At 37.5% G+C, this 23410-nt stretch overlaps 2 protein-coding genes across 8 annotated transcripts in view; one reads left to right on the top strand and one right to left on the bottom strand.

The window, feature by feature from the left end:
• The window catches only part of LOC137290580 (large ribosomal subunit protein uL13m-like), a 421196-nt gene that overhangs the window by 62848 nt on the left and 334938 nt on the right, over positions 1-23410 (top strand). The window lies entirely within an intron of this gene.
• Positions 1-23410, bottom strand: part of LOC137290319 (collagen alpha-1(IX) chain-like) — a 158235-nt gene that overhangs the window by 44384 nt on the left and 90441 nt on the right. For 6 of the 7 annotated variants that reach the window (XM_067821149.1, XM_067821148.1, XM_067821147.1 and 3 more), the window contains 8 exons: positions 17095-17139; positions 16768-16821; positions 16105-16149; positions 13953-14006; positions 6985-7038; positions 6518-6571; positions 6386-6397; positions 2774-2827 (listed from right to left, as the gene is read on the bottom strand). In XM_067821149.1, the coding sequence (XP_067677250.1) occupies positions 2774-2827; positions 6386-6397; positions 6518-6571; positions 6985-7038; positions 13953-14006; positions 16105-16149; positions 16768-16821; positions 17095-17139 (372 nt within the window). The remainder of the gene's footprint in view (positions 1-2773; positions 2828-6385; positions 6398-6517; positions 6572-6984; positions 7039-13952; positions 14007-16104; positions 16150-16767; positions 16822-17094; positions 17140-23410) is intronic. The other variant, XM_067821146.1, reaches the window with a different exon arrangement.

Genomic DNA, 23410 nt, shown 5'->3' on the forward strand with positions numbered 1-23410 from the left:
ACACGTGTATTTCTAGTATTGTGTGATGTACCTGTCTACACGTGTATTTCTAGTATTGTGTGATGTACCTGTCTACACGTGTATTTCTAGTATTGTGTGATGTACTTGTCTACACGAGCATTTCTAGTATTGTGTGATGTACCTGTCTACACGTGTATTTCTGGTATAGCGTGATGCACCGGTCTACACGTGTATTTCTAGCATTGTGTGATGTACCGGTCTACACGTGTATTTCTAGCATTGTGTGATGTACCGGTCTACACGTGTATTTCTAGTATTGTGTGATGTACCTGTCTACATGTGCATTTCTAGTATTGTGTGATGTACCTGTCTACACGTGTATTTCTAGTATTGTGTGATGTACCTGTCTACACATGTATTTCTAGTATTGTGTGATGTACCTGTCTACACGTGTATTTCTAGTATTGTGTGATGTACCTGTCTACATGTGTATTTCTAGTATTGTGTGATGTATCGGTCTACACGTGTATTTCTAGTATTGTGTGATGTACCTGTCTACACGTGTATTTCTAGTATTGTGTGATGTACCGGTCTACACGTGTATTTCTAGTATTGTGTGATGTACCTGTCTACACGTGTATTTCTAGTATTGTGTGATGTACCTGTCTACACGTGTATTTCTAGTATTGTGTGATGTACCTGTCTACACGTGTATTTCCAGTATTGTGTGATGTACCTGTCTACACGTGTATTTCTAGTATTGTGTGATGTACCGGTCTACACGTGTATTTCTAGTATTGTGTGATGTACCTGTCTACACGTGTATTTCTAGTATTGTGTGATGTACCTGTCTACACGTGTATTTCTAGTATTGTGTGATGTACCTGTCTACACGTGTATTTCTAGTATTGTGTGATGTACTTGTCTACACGAGCATTTCTAGTATTGTGTGATGTACCTGTCTACACGTGTATTTCTAGTATAGTGTGATGTACCTGTCTACACGAGCATTTCTAGTATAGTGTGATGTACCTGTCTACACGTGCATTTCTAGTATTGTGTGATGTACCTGTCTACACGTGTATTTCTAGTATTGTGTGATGTACCTGTCTACACGTGTATTTCTAGTATTGTGTGATGTACCTGTCTACACGTGTATTTCTAGTATTGTGTGATGTACCTGTCTACATGTGCATTTCTAGTATTGTGTGATGTACCTGTCTACACGTGTATTTCTAGTATTGTGTGATGTACCTGTCTACATGTGCATTTCTAGTATTGTGTGATGTACCTGTCTACACGTGTATTTCTAGTATTGTGTGATGTACCTGTCTACATGTGCATTTCTAGTATTGTGTGATGTACCTGTCTACACGTGCATTAACGATATGTATCAACGTACATATGAGTCACGAACCAAAGCGTCTACAGTTGTGTAAACGTGACATACATACAATCCTCACAAAAATTCAGCAACAAGTAGTTTCAGTGTAATATCTCGATAACGATGGTTCCTGGCATGTTACAGAAAGGTATATTATCAAAGAATACATAACCTTTAGTGACTGTCAAATTGATTTATCTGATAACATTGACATCATCACCCGAACACAACTACATAAGAAACAACGTGCAGAATATGGGGCATTAATGTGCTTCATTCTTTACACATGCACCCTGACCTGTATAAACCTAGCTGTAATCACTCATCTGGCACAAGCGGGCCCTAACATCAATTTTTTGATAATATTGTCCGTCCATGGATGATAATGCTCGAAGAAGATGATGTTAATGATGTTTTTAGATCAACAAGATCATTTATGTGGACTAGCCTACAAGGTCACTTGATCGTAATCTCATTGAATGGCAGCATGGAACAACATTCCACAACTGCAACTTTAAGGGCTCATTTGGTCAGTAAAGACGTGTAGAAGCTTGTATTTGTGCTCATGGTGGTCATATGCGTTATTCAACACTATTTCATTGTCCATAACTCACTTGAACTTTAATGTCAACATTTTGCTCCATCAATGCAGCACGTTCTGCACGACTGTTTCACAGGCTCATGCTTTGTATCATTTGTAAGTATATTGTTGCTCAATATTATTTATCATTTCATTTAATCGTGTGTTAATGTTTCACATTTCTATTGCATCACACCGTGATTTACAATTTCAAGAAAATGTAATATGACTGAAAAAATGTGTTGCTTAACTTTTGGTGAGGAGTATAGTATGAAGTAATTGACGAGGTTTAGTGCAAAGTATGACGTGCAGGTGTCTTCGTTACATATAGCACAATGCTGCTTCTTTGGTAGTATAACTATATACTGGAAAGCGTGACGTGTCTGTGTATATTGGCATGTATTTGTATTGAGTACATCAAGTGACATAAGGAACCAGTGCTGCTGACGACTATATGCACCATTGTGCTTGTGATGTTCAGGTGTAGTAATGTGCCTGATCTCCGCCCAGCAAACAGATTATTTAGCTCCCATTCTTTGTTGTTTATTATCAGTGGGTTTTGATGCAGTGGCACCTTAGTGTTGTTAGTCATCCTTACAAATGTGGGGTTTATTTGGGAGAAACATTTCCATGAAGTTTGTGGAAAAAAGTCCATTTGCTGAGTGGCAGATAAGATAATTGTATATTCCAAGTCAGCAGAGCGGCATGAGAAGCGGTATGACAAGCAGTATGACAAGCGGTATGACGTATTGTATGACAAGTGGCGTAACGTGCTGCTCGTGCTATGCTATGCGGTCCCGCCAGGCGGCGCCCCTCAGCGGCAGGTACTCGTCGTCAGACGGACGTACCGGGTCACCACGGCTTCCTTTCTGTCCTAGTATACCCTGGTCTCCCTGGGGGCCCTGTAGCGAATACGAAATATTAGTCGAAAGAAAAACAAAAGTATGTAAACACATGTGACGTATGTGCTGTGTAATGGAAACATCAGGCCATGCAAGGGCTACTTCAACATAACATGGAAGATATGAAGGTGTGATCTATCATCAGCAATGCTGGAGGTTTTACATCTTCAGTTCTCGCGCTCTTCCGTAAGTAAAACAGAATGAGATGTCAATTCACCTGACGCAAGCAGCATATTGCCAGTTAACCATTTTAAAAGAAAACAGTAATATATTACCATAATACAATAAACACCACCCGATCGTTTCATTTTACCATTGTTAATCTGTAGTCACACCATAACAGATTAACTAGGATTATACGCTACGATCGACTGATTCAAGACATCTTTCGAAAGTAAAGTAGCTGCTTCAAGTCTTCTTCAAGTCTTCTTCAAGTTGCACAAAAATGGCATGCGTTCTTGTTAGTTAGGCAAAAAATGCAAATCAAATTAAACGATGAACTTATAAACCAAATTTGTCTGCAAGCATTATGTTGGAATGCTCCACGGAATTAAGGGTATTAGGAACCAGTTATTTACGCCACATTTCCACGCTCAGAAAGAGGAGACTGGTTAGCTTAGAAAGAAGCTACCTCCTGGGCTATCTACACTTGTAAAACAGACTGAGCCCAGTCTATTCGGGTGCACTGTGGGCCAGTCCCATGCCTATGAAACTCCATTCTTCTGCAGGTAAACTTTGCAATTTGGGAATTTGGATTTATAGACCCCCGTAAGGCAACTGTGTAGAATTAACGGCCTGTGTCTCGGCCGGCAGGCCACGAGGACACGAAACACTGTTTGTGCCTTGTCCCCATATACCTTATAAGAATACACTTTCTCCTTATGTGCCGTATTCCCCATACACCTCGTCCCAATGTGTCGTATTCCCCATACACCTCGTCCCGATGTGCCGTATTCCCCATACACCTCGTCCCGATGTGTCGTATTCCCCATACACCTCGTCCCGATGTGCCGTATTCCCCATACACCTCGTCCCGATGTGCCGTATTCCCCATACACCTCGTCCCGATGTGACGTATTTCCCATACACCTCGTCCCGATGTGCCGTATTTCCCATACACCTCGTCCCGATGTGCCGTATTCCCCATACACCTCGTTCCAATGTGCCGTATTCCCCATACACCTCGTCCCGATGTGTCGTATTCCCCATACACCTCGTCCCGATGTGTCGTATTCCCCATACACCTCGTCCCGATGTGACGTATTTCCCATACACCTCGTCCCGATGTGACGTATTCCCCATACACCTCGTCCAAATGTGTCGTATTCCCCATACACCTCGTCCCGATGTGCCGTATTCCCCATACACCTCGTCCCGATGTGCCGTATTCCCCATACACCTCGTCCCGATGTGACGTATTTGGCATACACCTCGTCCCGATGTGACGTATTTCCCATACACCTCGTCCCGATGTGACGTATTCCCCATACACCTCGTCCCAATGTGTCGTATTCCCCATACACCTCGTCCCGATGTGCCGTATTCCCCATACACCTCGTCCCAATGCGCCGTATTCCCCATACACCTCGTCCCAATGCGCCGTATTCCCCATACACCTCGTCCCAATGTGTCGTATTCCCCATACACCTCGTCCCGATGTGTCGTATTCCCCATACACCTCGTCCCGATGTGTCGTATTCCCCATACACCTCGTCCCAATGTGCCGTATTCCCCATACACCTCGTCCCAATGTGCCGTATTCCCCATACACCTCGTCCCCATGTGCCGTATTCCCCATACACCTCGTCCTGATGTGTCGTATTTGGCAAACACCTCGTCCCGATGTGACGTATTTCCCATACACCTCGTCCCGATGTGACGTATTTCCCATACACCTCGTCCCGATGTGCCGTATTTCCCATACACCTCGTCCCGATGTGACGTATTCCCCATACACCTCGTCCCGGTGTGTCGTATTCCCCATACACCTCGTCCCAATGTGCCGTATTCCCCATACACCTCGTCCCGATGTGACGTTTTTCCCACACACCTCGTCCCGATGTGACGTATTCCCCATACACCTCGTCCCGGTGTGTCGTATTCCCCATACACCTCGTCCCAATGTGCCGTATTCCCCATACACCTCGTCCCGATGTGACGTTTTTCCCATACACCTCGTCCCGATGTGACGTATTTCTCATACACCTCGTCCCGATGTGACGTATTTCCCATACACCTCGTCCCGATGTGTCGTATTCCCCATACACCTTGTCCCAATGTGCCGTATTCCCCATACACCTTGTCCCGATGTGACGTATTTCCCATACACCTCGTCCCGATGTGACGTATTTCCCACACACCTCGTCCCGATGTGACGTATTCCCCATACACCTCGTCCCGATGTGACGTATTTCCCATACACCTTGTCCCGATGTGACGTATTTCCCCCACACCTCGTCCCGATGTGACGTATTTCTCATACACCTTGTCCCAATGTGCCGTATTGCCCACACACCTTGTCCTGATGTGACGTATTTCCCATACACCTCGTCCCGATGTGACGTATTTCCCACACACCTCGTCCCGATGTGACGTATTCTCCATACACCTCGTCCCGATGTGACGTATTTCCCATACACCTTGTCCCGATGTGACGTATTTCCCACACACCTCGTCCCGATGTGACGTATTTCTCATACACCTTGTCCCAATGTGCCGTATTGCCCACACACCTTGTCCTGATGTGACGTATTTTCCATACACCTCGTCCCGATGTGTCGTATTCCCCATACACCTCGCCCCGATGTGACGTATTTCCCACACACCTTGTCCCGATGTGCTGTATTCCAGGCACACCTTGTTCCAATGGCCCTATCCGTACGTACCTTATTTCAAATATACTCGGCAACCCTAGAGCCCCATGCCCCAAGTCGTTGAGTCCTTACTTGCCATATCGCGACACGCCCAGTTCCTGTACAGCCTGTCCCAAACCGACCCACGCACCTATTCCAATTGGTTTTGTTTCCATATTCCTTCAACGTGGATATCCTGTGTCCTAGGTCCAGCACCTTCCCGACAGGCGTCCTCTCTTTATACCTACATTCCCCATACCTTATCCCATAAAGGCCTGGTCCCCATACTTATCGCCCGCCCAGTCTGGTCCAGACTCGATTATTTACAGACCGTCACCATAAGCTGGGATATTGCTGAGAGCGGCGCTAAACAACAACAAAACCAAACCTTGTCTCCCAATATTCTTACTATGTCGTATCCCAGTGCCTAGTCTCCTAGTACCTTAACCACTGTATGTCTTACCCCTTCAAGGTACAGTGTGTCCTGGCACCTGCATATCGGTTAGTGTTAATGAATCGTTATTACATCTCCGCAATAAACACTATCTTCTACAAACCACAATCACAGATCATCCAGACCTATATCGTCATGTTAAACATCGAGTTTTTGCGAATTAGGCTAAAGAGTGAAATTGAAAAACTAGCGGAATGACGTGCCAGTTATTAGTAAAACTACGGTTATTGTAACAATAATTGCTCATCTCACCATGGGGTCGACCTAAAACATAAACATCACTGTCACTGATTCAGTCGTAACTTGGCAATAAACTTTTGAAGAAATATCAAACGGTTCACCGGTGATGTGCTGACTTGAACACTGCTAAACTCATTCTCTTACCGTGGGTCCTGGGGGGCCTCGGATACCGTTACGCCCTCTGTTGCCAGGAATTCCCTGCAAAGGGACATAATTCGAATAACAGTGTTAAGAGGTTAAGAAGTAATACAAGAGCAAAGTAACATATACAGCCATCTCCAAGAACAATAACCACAACAGTCAGTAATAGTTTTTTGAAACAGCTTGGTGCAAATATATACTTCTTCCTGCCATATTTCGTCGTTACTATATACGATAAATGATAGGTTCATCAACTGATCAACTAAATATCAATCAACTAAAGAGTGTAAAAAGGGAAATAACTCGCACTCGCACATACATTAGTCACAGAGTTGTAGTGTGTTAAGGAACATGCGGTTATTCAGTATTATTTAAAGACAGATATCAAACTATATGAACAGAGAGACGAATTTTGTTGTTTCCCCGTTGATCCTTTCACTGGAGCCCGAGAGGCAGAAAACATTTCACACCCGCTCTCCCTTTGGTCCGCGAATTCCTTGTTTTCCAGGACGCCCTTGTTCACCCTGAAAAGAAGCGGACATAAAAGTGTAGCATTTGTCGGTAACAGCCCCAATTGAGGAAGTGTCGACTTAGTATACTTATCGCGCAGCAAAGTACTGAAGGCAACAATATATATTACAGGCACATATAGCTGTACTCACATCAGTATATTTTGTGCCCTGCAGTCTGCAATGTAACATCTATGTCACAACAGTCTGTAGTCAACAATATTATGTCTGTGTCACAACAGTCTGTATTCAACAATATTACATCTATGTCACAACAGTCTGTATTCAACAATATTACATCTATGCCACAACAGTCTGTATTCAACAATATTACATCTATGTCACAACAGTCTGTATTCAACAATATTACATCTATGTCACAACAGTCTGTATTCAACAATATTACATCTATGTCACAACAGTCTGTATTCAACAATATTACATCTATGTCACAACAGTCTGTATTCAACAATATTACATCTATGTCACAACAGTCTGTATTCAACAATATTACATCTATGTAACAACAGTCTGTATTCAACAATATTACATCTATGTCACAACAGTCTGCAGTCCACAATCTCACATCTATGTCACAACAGTCTGCAGTCCACAATCTTACATCTATGTCACAACAGTCTGTATTCAACAATATTACATCTATGTCACAACAGTCTGTATTCAACAATATTACATCTATGTCACAACAGTCTGTATTCAACAATATTACATCTATGTCACAACAGTCTGTATTCAACAATATTACATCTATGTCACAACAGTCTGCAGTCCACAATCTTACATCTATGTCACAACAGTCTGCAGTCCACAATCTTACATCTATGTCACAACAGTCTGCAGTCCACAATCTTACATCTATGTCACAACAGTCTGTATTCAACAATATTACATCTATGTCACAATAGTCTGTAGTCAACAATATTACATCTATGTCACAACAGTCTGTATTCAACAATATTACATCTATGTCACAATAATCTGTATTCAACAATATTACATCTACGTCACAATAGTCTGTATTCAACAATATTACATCTATGTCACAATAATCTGTATTCAACAATATTACATCTATGTCACAATAGTCTGTATTCAACAATATTACATCTATGTCACAACAGTCTGTATTCAACAATGTTACATACATGTCACAATAGTCTGTTTTCAACAATATTACATCTATGTCACAATAGTTTGTATTCAACAATATTACATCTATGTAACAACAGTCTGTATTCAACATCATTACATCTATGTCACAACAGTCTGTATTCAACAATATTACATCTATGTCACAACAGTCTGTATTCAACAATATTACATCTATGTCACAGCAGTCTGTATTCAACAATATTACATCTATGTCACAACAGTCTGTATTCAACAATATTACATCATGTCACAACAGTCTGTATTCAACAATATTACATCTATGTCACAACAGACTGCAGTCCACAATCTTACATCTATGTCACAACAGTCTGCAGTCCACAATCTTACATCTATGTCACAACAGTCTGTATTCAACAATATTACATCTATGTCACAACAGTCTGTATTGAACAACATTACATCTATGTCACAACAGTCTGTATTCAACAATATTACATCTATGTCACAATAGTCTGTATTCAACAATATTACATCTATGTCACAACAGTCTGTATTCAACAATATTACATCTATGTCACAATAGTCTGTATTCAACAATATTACATCTATGTCACAACAGTCTGTATTCAACAATATTACATCTATGTCACAATAGTCTGTATTCAACAATATTACATCTATGTCACAATAGTCTGTATTCAACAATATTACATCTATGTCACAACAGTCTGTATTCAACAATATTACATCTATGTCACAATAGTCTGTATTCAACAATATTACATCTATGTAACAACAGTCTGTATTCAACAATATTACATCTATGTCACAACAGTCTGTATTCAACAATATTACATCTATGTCACAACAGTCTGTATTCAACAATATTACATCTATGTCACAACAGTCTGTATTCAACAATATTACATCTATGTCACAACAGTCTGTATTCAACAATATTACATCTATGTCACAACAGTCTGTATTCAACAATATTACATCTATGTCACAACAGTCTGTATTCAACAATATTACATCTATGCCACAACAGTCTGTATTCAACAATATTACATCTATGTCACAACAGTCTGTATTCAACAATATTACATCTATGTCACAACAGTCTGTATTCAACAATATTACATCTATGTCACAACAGTCTGTATTCAACAATATTACATCTATGTCACAACAGTCTGTATTCAACAATATTACATCTATGTCACAACAGTCTGTATTCAACAATATTACATCTATGTAACAACAGTCTGTATTCAACAATATTACATCTATGTCACAACAGTCTGCAGTCCACAATCTCACATCTATGTCACAACAGTCTGCAGTCCACAATCTTACATCTATGTCACAACAGTCTGCAGTCCACAATCTTACATCTATGTCACAACAGTCTGCAGTCCACAATCTTACATCTATGTCACAACAGTCTGTATTCAACAATATTACATCTATGTCACAACAGTCTGTATTCAACAATATTACATCTATGTCACAACAGTCTGCAGTCCACAATCTTACATCTATGTCACAACAGTCTGCAGTCCACAATCTTACATCTATGTCACAACAGTCTGCAGTCCACAATCTTACATCTATGTCACAACAGTCTGTATTCAACAATATTACATCTATGTCACAATAGTCTGTAGTCAACAACATTACATCTATGTCACAACAGTCTGTATTCAACAATATTACATCTATGTCACAATAATCTGTATTCAACAATATTACATCTACGTCACAATAGTCTGTATTCAACAATATTACATCTATGTCACAATAATCTGTATTCAACAATATTACATCTATGTCACAATAGTCTGTATTCAACAATATTACATCTATGTCACAACAGTCTGTATTCAACAATGTTACATACATGTCACAATAGTCTGTTTTCAACAATATTACATCTATGTCACAATAGTTTGTATTCAACAATATTACATCTATGTAACAACAGTCTGTATTCAACATCATTACATCTATGTCACAACAGTCTGTATTCAACAATATTACATCTATGTCACAACAGTCTGTATTCAACAATATTACATCTATGTCACAGCAGTCTGTATTCAACAATATTACATCTATGTCACAACAGTCTGTATTCAACAATATTACATCATGTCACAACAGTCTGTATTCAACAATATTACATCTATGTCACAACAGACTGCAGTCCACAATCTTACATCTATGTCACAACAGTCTGCAGTCCACAATCTTACATCTATGTCACAACAGTCTGTATTCAACAATATTACATCTATGTCACAACAGTCTGTATTGAACAACATTACATCTATGTCACAACAGTCTGTATTCAACAATATTACATCTATGTCACAATAGTCTGTATTCAACAATATTACATCTATGTCACAACAGTCTGTATTCAACAATATTACATCTATGTCACAATAGTCTGTATTCAACAATATTACATCTATGTCACAACAGTCTGTATTCAACAATATTACATCTATGTCACAATAGTCTGTATTCAACAATATTACATCTATGTCACAATAGTCTGTATTCAACAATATTACATCTATGTCACAACAGTCTGTATTCAACAATATTACATCTATGTCACAATAGTCTGTATTCAACAATATTACATCTATGTAACAACAGTCTGTATTCAACAATATTACATCTATGTCACAACAGTCTGTATTCAACAATATTACATCTATGTCACAACAGTCTGTATTCAACAATATTACATCTATGTCACAACAGTCTGTATTCAACAATATTACATCTATGTCACAACAGTCTGTATTCAACAATATTACATCTATGTCACAACAGTCTGTATTCAACAATATTACATCTATGTCACAATAGTCTGTATTCAACAATATTACATCTATGTAACAACAGTCTGTATTCAACAATATTACATCTATGTCAAAACAGTTTGTATTCAACAATATTACATCTATGTCACAACAGTTTGTATTCAACAATCTTACATCTATGTCACAACAGTCTGTATTCAACAATATTACATCTATGTCACAACAGTCTGTATTCAACAATATTACATCTATGTCACAACAGTCTGTATTGAACAACATTACATCTATGTCACAACAGTCTGTATTCAACAATATTACATCTATGTCACAATAGTCTGTATTCAACAATATTACATCTATGTCACAACAGTCTGTATTCAACAATATTACATCTATGTCACAATAGTCTGTATTCAACAATATTACATCTATGTCACAACAGTTTGTATTCAACAATATTACATCTATGTCACAATAGTCTGTATTCAACAATATTACATCTATGTCACAATAGTCTGTATTCAACAATATTACATCTATGTCACAACAGTTTGTATTCAACAATATTACATCTATGTCACAATAGTCTGTATTCAACAATATTACATCTATGTCACAATAGTCTGTATTCAAAAATATTACATCTATGTCACAAGAGTCTGTATTCAACAATATTACATCTATGTCACAATAGTCTGTATTCAACAATATTACATCTATGTCACAACAGTCTGTATTCAACAATATTACATCTATGTCACAATAGTCTGTATTCAACAATATTACATCTATGTCACAACAGTTTGTATTCAACAATATTACATCTATGTCACAATAGTCTGTATTCAACAATATTACATCTATGTCACAATAGTCTGTATTCAAAAATATTACATCTATGTCACAAGAGTCTGTATTCAACAATGTTACATCTATGTCACAATAGTCTGTATTCAACAATATTACATCTATGTAACAACAGTCTGTATTCAACAATATTACATCTATGTCACAACAGTCTGTATTCAACAATATTACATCTATGTCACAACAGTCTGTATTCAACAATATTACATCTATGTCACAACAGTCTGTATTCAACAATATTACATCTATGTCACAACAGTCTGTATTCAACAATATTACATCTATGTCACAACAGTCTGTATTCAACAATATTACATCTATGTCACAATAGTCTGTATTCAACAATATTACATCTATGTAACAACAGTCTGTATTCAACAATATTACATCTATGTCACAACAGTCTGTATTCAACAATATTACATCTATGTCACAACAGTCTGTATTCAACAATATTACATCTATGTCACAATAGTCTGTATTCAACAATATTACATCTATGTCACAACAGTTTGTATTCAACAATATTACATCCACGTCACAATAGTCTGTATTCAACAATATTACATCTATGTCACAATAGTCTGTATTCAACAATATTACATCTATGTCACAATAGTCTGCAGTCCACAATCTTACATCTATGTCACAACAGTCTGTATTCAACAATATTACATCTATGTCACAACAGTCTGTATTCAACAATATTACATCTATGTCACAATAGTCTGTATTCAACAATATTACATCTATGTCACAACAGTCTGTATTCAACAATATTACATCTATGTCACAATAGTCTGTATTCAACAATATTACATCTATGTCACAATAGTCTGTATTCAACAATATTACATCTATGTCACAATAGTCTGTATTCAACAATATTACATCTATGTCACAACAGTCTGTATTGAACAACATTACATCTATGTCACAACAGTCTGTATTCAACAATATTACATCTATGTCACAATAGTCTGTATTCAACAATATTACATCTATGTCACAACAGTTTGTATTCAACAATATTACATCTACGTCACAATAGTCTGTATGCAACAATATTACATCTATGTCACAACAGTTTGTATTCAACAATATTACATCTATGTCACAATAGTCTGTATTCAACAATATTACATCTATGTCACAATAGTCTGTATTCAACAATATTACATCTATGTCACAACAGTTTGTATTCAACAATATTACATCTACGTCACAATAGTCTGTATTCAACAATATTACATCTATGTCACAACAGTCTGTATTCAACAATATTACATCTATGTCACAACAGTTTGTATTCAACAATATTACATCTATGTCACAACAGTTTGTATTCAACAATATTACATCTACGTCACAATAGTCTGTATTCAACAATATTACATCTATGTCACAATAGTCTGTATTCAACAATATTACATCTATGTCACAACAGTTTGTATTCAACAATATTACATCTACGTCACAATAGTCTGTATTCAACAATATTACATCTATGTCACAACAGTTTGTATTCAACAATATTATGTCTATGTCACAACAGTTTGAATTCAACAATATTATGTCTATGTCACAACAGTTTGTATTCAACAATATTACATCTATGTCACAACAGTTTGTATTCAACAATATTACATCTATGTCACAACAGTTTGTATTCAACAATATTATGTCTATGTCACAACAGTTTGTATTCAACAATATTACATCTATGTCACAACAGTTTGTATTCAACAATATTACATCTATGTCACAACAGTTTGTATTCAACAATATTACATCTATGTCACAATAGTCTGTATTCAACAATATTACATCTATGTCACAATAGTCTGTATTCAACAATATTACATCTATGTCACAACAGTTTGTATTCAACAATATTACATCTACGTCACAATAGTCTGTATTCAACAATATTACATCTATGTCACAATAGTCTGTATTCAACAATATTATGTCTATGTCACAACAGTTTGTAGTGAATTTTGTCACACTTATCACCAGTAAAAGTAGAGGAATTATATACATGTACAAAAATACAACAGATTAAACGAGGACAGATGAAACGTTTACCGTCAAACCATCGGAACCATCCTTTCCCGGAGGACCGCGATCTCCCCGCTCACCCTGTTGGCAAAGCAAAAAGACAGTTGGCAGAGTTACATACAAGGACGTATTTCCAGGTCAGGGGGAAAGACAATGAAGTACTATACCACAGAGGAAACAAGTCCAAATACCTGACATAATGGTGGATTATTTAGTTTCATGCACATATTGTTCAGGTGTTGCTATATACAGTTATGTTGCTAATACACATAACTTGAGTGTGATATGTTAAATTAAGAGAAACTGAAAAATTGATATATTTTTCCTTTCTCCTGATTCAGACGTGATAGACACAAGAAAACCTTCACAAAACTTTTTTATCTTATTTTTTTTTAGTATAACTGGGCCATTATTACGACACGTTAAACGTGGTCATAATTTCGATATGCAAAACAGGGTCAACATTACGATAGGCATAACGGAGTCCTTACTACGACAGGAGGAGGTTAGTAATCATTAGTCATCATTTCAGATCGTTAGAGAAATAGTCTTAATAACTGGTTCAATGGTCAGCAGAGCATTATTATTACACAGTTAAGTACTTCAGTGATATTGCTATGTTTTTATCTCTTTATTATCATTTATTATATACCGTGAATAAAAAGTTTGCGCCACCCAGTATATTTTGCAGAAATATAGGTTGGCACATGGGAAATCTTTCCGCGAAAACGAGCTATCATGATCTGGTTTAGTACGTTTAGTTTAAAAACAAAGCCATAATGGAAAATATCTTTTGCTTTAAACAGGATACATGCGCGTTTGGGAAAACATGAATTTTGTTTTCCTCCGAAAGGTTACCTTTTCTAAAAAGTTAAAACCTGAAATGACTGTTATATGGTCACATGATTGTCACTTTTAGCAAGTGAAACCTAAACTTAATAGACTTGTATAAGCACAACAGGAATAGTTACTTTGATTTATAAAGCGGTGTCATCATATCTGTAACAATATTTCCTTTAACTGTAAATACAAATGACTATGACATCCCTAAAACAGTTACTAGATGAACCTTCTCAAAATGGGGATTGGTTTTCCCAATTACCACAGCTTCACATCTTTGTTTTGAAATAGCCTGGCGCTTAACTTTCTATTTTCGGTATAATTATATTACCGACGAAAATCAATATATGAGGCAGAGAGGGTTGTGTGATCTTGCAGGGTGAGGCTGTACAAGCTCTAGGTACTGCCTGGTGGAACCCAGCAAGAACTGTCCCGAGTTTGTGGCCACCCTAGCACTGAGGTCTGTGACATCACCAGAAATGTCAGAGGGGCCGTGTTCCTGCTAGAAACCTGGGAACTACTCCCCCAGTGTCATCAAGACACTTGGTTTTATCCAAACATTTCCACCCGTTCTAGTGGAAGGTTACTGTCTTGTGACGCATAAGTGGGAGATTATATCCTACATCCTTGGAACACCATGTAGAAATGTTCGTACCATGACCCCTCACATGCGTAAACCAGAGTCAATAGATAAATAAATGTGTGCAAGATGCACAATACAATACATGTGTACAGCCCTGTTGAGCTTCCACTTTAAGCATACTGTGCCCTTCATTGTGCGTGATAGAGAAACGGGGCGTTGGGATCTCTTACTTGACATGGCTCGTCCAGTCGCTTTATCTTAAACCTGAATGTTTTGTATATTATCGTTATTATTAGTGGCGATCTCATATTATTACATGCCAACTAGTAACGCTTCATCACACTTTGTTATTTCACTCTCTTGTTGTGGAGTAATGATCATGTTCAACAGAATCACATAAGCAGACGTCCAGAGGTACAGTGTGTCGCCACGACAAACCAGGAACTGACTTGATGTATCATAGAACGGGAATGAGGATAACTAGTTGTTGGCTGAAGTATATCAGACGTATAATGAGACAACCATACTGGTATATATACCTGACTTTAGCGTGGATGTCATATACAAGAGAGGCCGTCACGTACAAGCGGATGTGTGGCGGTGTTATGCGGTAGTTGAGACCTGTAACTGATATTTCTCCAGTAGACGTGGGGATGGGTTATTCCACACATTTGAATACTTGGTATCTCTGATGTAGACACACACCAGGCATGTGTTACACACATGATGTAGCAATGACGTGGACAGACCGCTTACCTTCGTGCCCTTAGCTCCATCAGTTCCGGGTTCCCCTTTAGCACCCTGTAACGGAAATAAAGGTATGGATAGAACACTAAACACACACACCACACAATTTACAAACGCTATTTAGTTATGACTTTCAAAGTATGTTATACAAGATATACTACTCGTTTTCTAATTAGCATACCAATAATCCAGTACACTATTCAACGCAGTGTACTACCCACCATCTATTCAATAGGCTATCCACCTTCTAAAGCACTTGGGTTCGAATCTCGGTTCGGACTATAATTTTCAAAAATATAAATCTAGACTTTTGCAATCATATAATGCTTTTAGATGCTATGATGTAAATACATTTCACATTTGAACGAAATCGGCTAAGAAATGGATTTTTAAGGACATTGTCCTGCTACACTCATCACATAAATGAGTGTAATGAGTAGCGGTAGAATTTCCAAAAAAATCCATTTCTTCACCGATTTCGTTCCAATTTCCCGTTACACTAATTACATTACATAACCCCTGCGTCCTAAACAGTCCTCTACACATCGTTTGCCTGGTATAGTACACGGGTTACTCCTTCCGCAACATTTTCCAATTTCCGATCAAAACTCCATCTGGTATACCTGCCCACCCCAGTAATGGCATATGTTACAAACACTTGAAGATGCAAACCTTAAGGCCTCTCTCTCCTCTCGCTCCGGGGACACCTTGGGGACCCACTGGACCCTGAAAACAGACGTGATACCCTTGTACTATACCGGGATATCAAAAGCCGTTTTTACATATACCGCATTGTTACACATCACGGATATGTTCATACATATAGATGTGTAGTGAAGCGACATGGGTTGAAGACATTTGTGAAACCACGGAACTGAAGTGAACATTAGAGACTGCAGGAGAACTGGTTTCCATGCAGTACTATCAAACACTACATCAGTTTTTGTGTGTATTGAAGTGATGGCTTATTGCGTAGGGCGTAGAGAAGGGTGTACTCACGGGCACTGGTTTTATGTCGTTGGATGTAATTTCACCTGGCGTACCCTACAAGGAAACAGAAAGAGATGATCAAAATGTAACAACTGTAGATATTTTATGTTCTCTTCATTTATCATGCGGCCATCAACGCAAGAGATGTTTTCAAGAGAAATAACTGTAGACGTCAGCATATTTAGGCTGTCTGTTTCCGTGTTGCCCTTTGTAATATACCCGTCCGTCATATATTGTAGGCTGAGGTTGAGATCAAGCGTGGTTTGTATTGTGTCATTGTTCTGCGAGTGTTGACACATGTAATGTTCATTGCCCTGTTGTTGAGATCTGTGATGGTGATACTGTTGGACAGCGACAAGACATTTTACAGTAATCTGCAAGAGACATCTGATCTTGGCCAACACAATAAACTTTTCTTGAAGTCAGTATAACAAACACATTGTCCTTTGAGTTGTTCCTCAAACAGAACCTTCGAATGGAAGTGCTAGGTTTCTGGCAAACATTAGGGCAACAAATAGCAAAAAACAGACGTTATAAAGGTTCAAACACCACTGTATGTACGTGTGGCGGCAAGGCCGTTTGAAAGGAAACTGACTTAGATGTGACGGTTTTTCAGACTGGCTTTGTTCACAGATGACGGGAGAAAAACCAGTTTGGGACATGAAACGTATTTAACCCCTGGATGGCGCACATTTTCATAAGGTTTGAAAAGTGAAAGTTGTGCGAGATTTGCGCTCGCGTGGTCCTGGATCTGCGTACGGCTATGAAACTGCACAGACATGTAGGATATTTGATTTCCTATCCGTTGGTATAAATATAATTGCGGCTACCTCAGGGGTTTGAGAAATAGACACTGCTAAATGTTGTCAAAAACTTTTGTGTGTGTTCAAAAACAGTAAATTTCTCAGGTTTTTATCATGCACCAATAAAAGCACTCTGCTACGAGTTTTTAATTTGGCATCTTTACGGAAAGTGTGAGCGAAGAAAATACAGCTTGATATCTGAACGACATAAGTGTATATGAAATGGATGTATGTGCTAATGCATAACGTCATACTCACAAAATCAAAAATGACCCGCAATAAATGTCAAAAATCGATTTTCTACTATGACGTCAAATGTCGACAGAGAGGTCATGCACGTATAAAGGTAAGGGGGCATAACTCCGCTATGGCTTTCATTAGGTCAATGTAACTCCGATCACATGGAGAGAGTTTGCTGTGGATACGGACAGTTTATTTTCGTGATGTTTTGTTCACAGTGAACCAAACTATTCCTATACAAAGTTCCCCAATGTGAGAGGATACCTTTTGGTAGTTTCACAATTTGTAAGAAAAGATGCCAGTGTACTACATCAAAAAGCAGATAATAGCGATTTGGATGGCCCTATCCGATACCTATTTTAGTTCTTAGATTCCCACATTCTCCTGTTTGTGTCGATGTATTTTTGTTGATTTTCCATCATTATTAACGGAGTAACAGCCACATTTTCAAATGTAATGAAATAACTGAAAAAAATGCGACATTTTAGTTGACGTCACAGCATGTTTTGTGCATTTTGTGACGTCGGAAAAAGACGACATTAGTTTGCTGATTAGTATATATCTAACCTAATTTCCACTCAATGTGTAAAAGATTTCGGCTTCGGTGTCAGAATTCAACACTTTTCAGCCAAAATATAAAATGAATGGTTTTATAACTGAAATAGAGTCCTGGATATATCAACAATTACACGGTTTTACTACATATCTTATTGTGAGCAACACGCGCACCTGTCTAGCATCAATTTAGCGTGAATCACAATTTCACGACATCTGAATATTCATTGAGTATTCATTTAGGAAATAGACATTTCTTCTTATGATTATGAAATCATTTCACTTCATAAGTATGCAATGAAAGGTACAAAGAGATCGATTTTTCAGTACAAAATTATTAGGATATGGACGTAAGGCTTGTCCAAATTAAGACATGACCTGGTTTATATATTCTTAACAAGTTTCGTATAAATATTGTTTGAGTTAGATATTCTGCCATCAGATATATTTTAATCGAATTTGAATTGACTTTATTATCGCAAAAAATGATAATGAATCATGAAACGTTTTTGACAAACTTGCACCTGGTCAATCAATATTCATAATAGTTTTGTCTCTAAAAACGACACAAACCAATACAATGAACAAGACAATTCCTTTAAATAGTAGTATGTGTGCCCCTACATTTCATAAAATGTACAAATCATTTTCATTAATATTATCCGTTTTACTTCTAAGTTGGAATTAAATCGCTGTTTATTAACCTGTTGATATGAAACTGCAATATTTGTCCCAACGTATTGAGTAGTGTACATCACGGGAACTAAAGCACATGTTGCAGTTATGGCTACGTGTGATCTTCCAACACTTGTGTAGAGGTTTAAAATGTGGTATAGTTCACTTACTGAGTCAATTTCCCATGTAAATAGTATTCAAACAATTAAAGGCTTACAAAGAATAAAAACGTATACCTTATATCCACATGTGATATGGTGTTGAACATGAATATATGTACACACTGAAATCAGTTTCATGAAAAAATATCTGAACGATACGCAAGATATGGATCTACATCACAATACTAAAGGTGCAATCGTGCTAAAGGTGCAAAGGTGCATTGTGTTTACTCTTGTTCAACCGACCTTCACCTCAAAGAAATTGCCTAATATGTGCAACAATGTTGACGTGTGACATCACTACCTATGATCGATTTCTTTCAAAATGGCGGCTTCGCTGAGAAGGGTACACAGGATTTTATGAGGACGTTTTCCTTGATTAAGGGATCTTTTGTATATAAATGAGAGATGTAAGTAATCAGAATTATTCTGACTATCTGAGTATTGTTATATGTTTTTATCGTTTACATTGTAAATGACGGAAGAAGCCAAGAAAGGCCGATAAGTACCGTTGTCGTTCTGCGTGATTTTGCGTCAGTCATGGCGTCACGCTGCATTAAAAGTTTGACAGTTTCTTATGAATTACCAAATTATTTCATTGTATCTATTTTTAATTTGCTATTTTCTGCTACAATACTCTTCCCTTGAATATACTAAGCGTATTGAGCCATTGTAAGCAATGATTAGACGACTGGATGTTGGAATATTACCGAAAATGCTACGCAGTGTAAAATTGTATTTTTTTCTTTGTTTACATTTCAAACAAGCGCTCTCTTTCGAACACAGCGTTCGTTTTCATACCAATTATCTTTCTTTTCGTTTTACCTAGACAGTTGGCATTGGTGACAAAGACCATTTGTAATTTGATTCTAAGATGTGTGGGGAATTCAATGATGCATTTGTCGCAGCTGACTATGAAATATACGTGATGTTATAGGCGTCTCAATACCGGCCTTCTCGAAACGTGATTTTGTAAACACTAACCAAAATGGCGGAAAGTGCACTTCGGTGTTCGTGTAAGTGTATTGTCGAAAACATCCCAACCGATTCTGGGTTCATCGGCGACGTTTCAGAATCATCATTACTGGTTACATGAAAATTTGATGTCAGTGATCATTAATAAGATATTTTTGAAATTCATTAGTCCCAGCAATCATCCGATTTTCACATTTCAAAACATACTGTAAATAACGCTGTGAATCTCGTCTTTGCACAGTTTGAAAAATGACTACATTTACGATGAAGTCTATTTTGAAAGGCAATTTTAAGCACTTTGGCTTGGTCTGGATGGACATATATGTCCCTGTGGCATCCAGGGGGTTAAACCCCTGGATGCCACAGGGACATATATGTCCCTCCTCTTCACCCCTCACTTTGAAGTCGAATAAAATTCTAAATATACCACGCATATATAAATACTTCACAGTTTTGAATTCTGCGGAAAATTCCCAGTTTCTTGTTACCATCCACTATTATCTCAGACCAAGCGAAAGTGCTTAAAATCGCCTTTCAAAATAGGCTTCTTCGTAAATGTCGCCATTTTTCAAACTGTACAAAATCGAGATTCACAGCGTTATTTGCAGTATGTTTTGAAATGTGAAAATCGGATAATTACTGGGAGTAATGAATTTCAAAAATAGCATATTAATGATCACTGATATCAAGTTTTCATGTAACCCGGAATGATAATTCTGAAACGTCACCGATGTACCCAGAATCGGTTGGGATGTTTTCGAAAATACACTTACACGAACGCCGAAGTGCGCTTTCCGCCATATTGGATAGTGTTTACTAAATCACGTTTCGAGAAGGCCGGTATTGAGACGCCTATTACATCATGTATACTTCATAGTTAGCTGCGACAAATGCATCATTGAATTCCCCATATATCTTAGAATCAAATTACAAATGGTCTTTGTCACCAATACCAACTGTCTAGACAAAACGAAACGAAATATACTTTGTATGAAAACGAACGCTGTGCTCGAAAGACAGCGCTTGACTGAAATGTAAACAAAGAAAAAATCCAATTTTACACTGCGTAGCATTTTCGGAAATTTCCTAACATCCAGCCGTCTAATCATTGCTTACAATAGCTCAATACGCTTAGTATATTCAGGGGAAGAGTATCGTGGCAAAAAATAGCAAATTGAAAATAGATACAATGAAATAATTTGGTAATTCATAAGAAACTGTCAAACTTTTAATGCAGCGTGAAGCCATGACTGACGCAAAATCACGCCGACAACGGTACTTATCGGCATTTCTGGCTTGTTCCGTCATTTACAATGTAAACGATAAGAACATATCACAATACACAGATAGTCAGAATAATTCTAATTACTTACATCTCTCATTTATATACAAAAGATCCCTGAACCCAGGAAAACGTCCTCGCAAAATCCTGTGTACCCTTCTCAGCGAAGCCGCCATTTTGAAAGAAATCGGTCATCGGTAGTGATGTCACACGTCAACATTGTTGCACATATTAGGCAATTGTTTTGAGGTGAAGGTCGGTTGAACAAGAGTAAACACAATGCCCATACCATTCCGATTGCACTTTTAGTATTGTGATGTATATTTTGCGCATCGTTCAGATATTTTTTTATGAAACTGATTTCAGTATCTACGTATATCCATGTTCAACACCATATCATGTGTGGATATAAGGTATCCGTTTTTATTCTTTGAAAGCTTTTAATTGTTTGAATAATATTTACATGGGAAACTGTCTAAGTAAGTGTATTATACCACATTTTAAGCCTCTACACAAGTGTTGGAAGATCACACGTAGCCATTACTGCAACATGTGCTTTAGTTCCCGTGATGTGCAATATTCAGTACGTTGGGACAAATATTGCAGTTTCATATCAACAGGTTAATAAACAACGATTTAATTCCAACTTAGAAGTAAAACGGATAATATTAATGAAAATGATTTGTACATTTTATCAAATGTAGGGGCACCCATACTACTGTTTAAAGGAATTGTCTTGTTCATTGTATTGGTTTGTGTCGTTTTTATAGACAAAACTATTATGACTATTAATTGACCAGGTGCGACTTTGTCAAAACGTTTCATGATTCATTATCATTGTTTTTCGATAATAAAGTCAATTCAAATGCGATTAAAATATATCTGATTTGGACAAGCATTACGTCCATTTTCTAATACTTCTTTACTGAAACATCGATCTCTTTGTACCTTTCATTGCATACTTATGAAGGGAATTGATTTCATAATCATGAGAAGAAAAGTCTTTTTCCTAAATGAATACTCAATGAATATTCAGGTGTTGTGAAATTTTCATTTATGCTAAATTGATGCTAGGCAGATGCGCGTGTTGCTCACAATAAGATATGTAGTAAAACCGTGTAATTGTTGATATATTCAGGACACTATTTCAGTGATAATACCATTCATTTTATATTTTGGCTGAAAAGTGTTGAATTCTGACACCGAAGCCGAAATCTTTTACACATTGAGTGGAAATTAGGTTAGATATATACTAATCAGCAACCAGAGTAGTCTTTTTCCGACGTCACAAAATGCACAAAACATGCTGTGACGTCAACTAAAATGTCGCATTTTTTTCAGTTATTTCATTACGTTTGAAAATGTGGCTGTTACTCCGTTAATAATGATGGAAAATTAATAAAAATACATATACACAAACAGGAGAATATGGGAATCTAAGAACTAAAATATGTATCGGATAGGGACATCCAAATCGCTATTATCTGCTTTTTGATGTAGTACACTGGCATCTTTTCTTACAAATTGTGAAACTACCAAAAGGTATCCTCTCACATTGGGGAACTTTGTATAGGAATAGTTTGGTTCACTGTGAACAAAACATCACGAAAATATACTGTCCATATCCACAGCAA

This window comes from Haliotis asinina, chromosome 7 (genome assembly GCF_037392515.1).
Source record: "Haliotis asinina isolate JCU_RB_2024 chromosome 7, JCU_Hal_asi_v2, whole genome shotgun sequence".
Lineage (NCBI taxonomy): Eukaryota > Metazoa > Mollusca > Gastropoda > Lepetellida > Haliotidae > Haliotis > Haliotis asinina.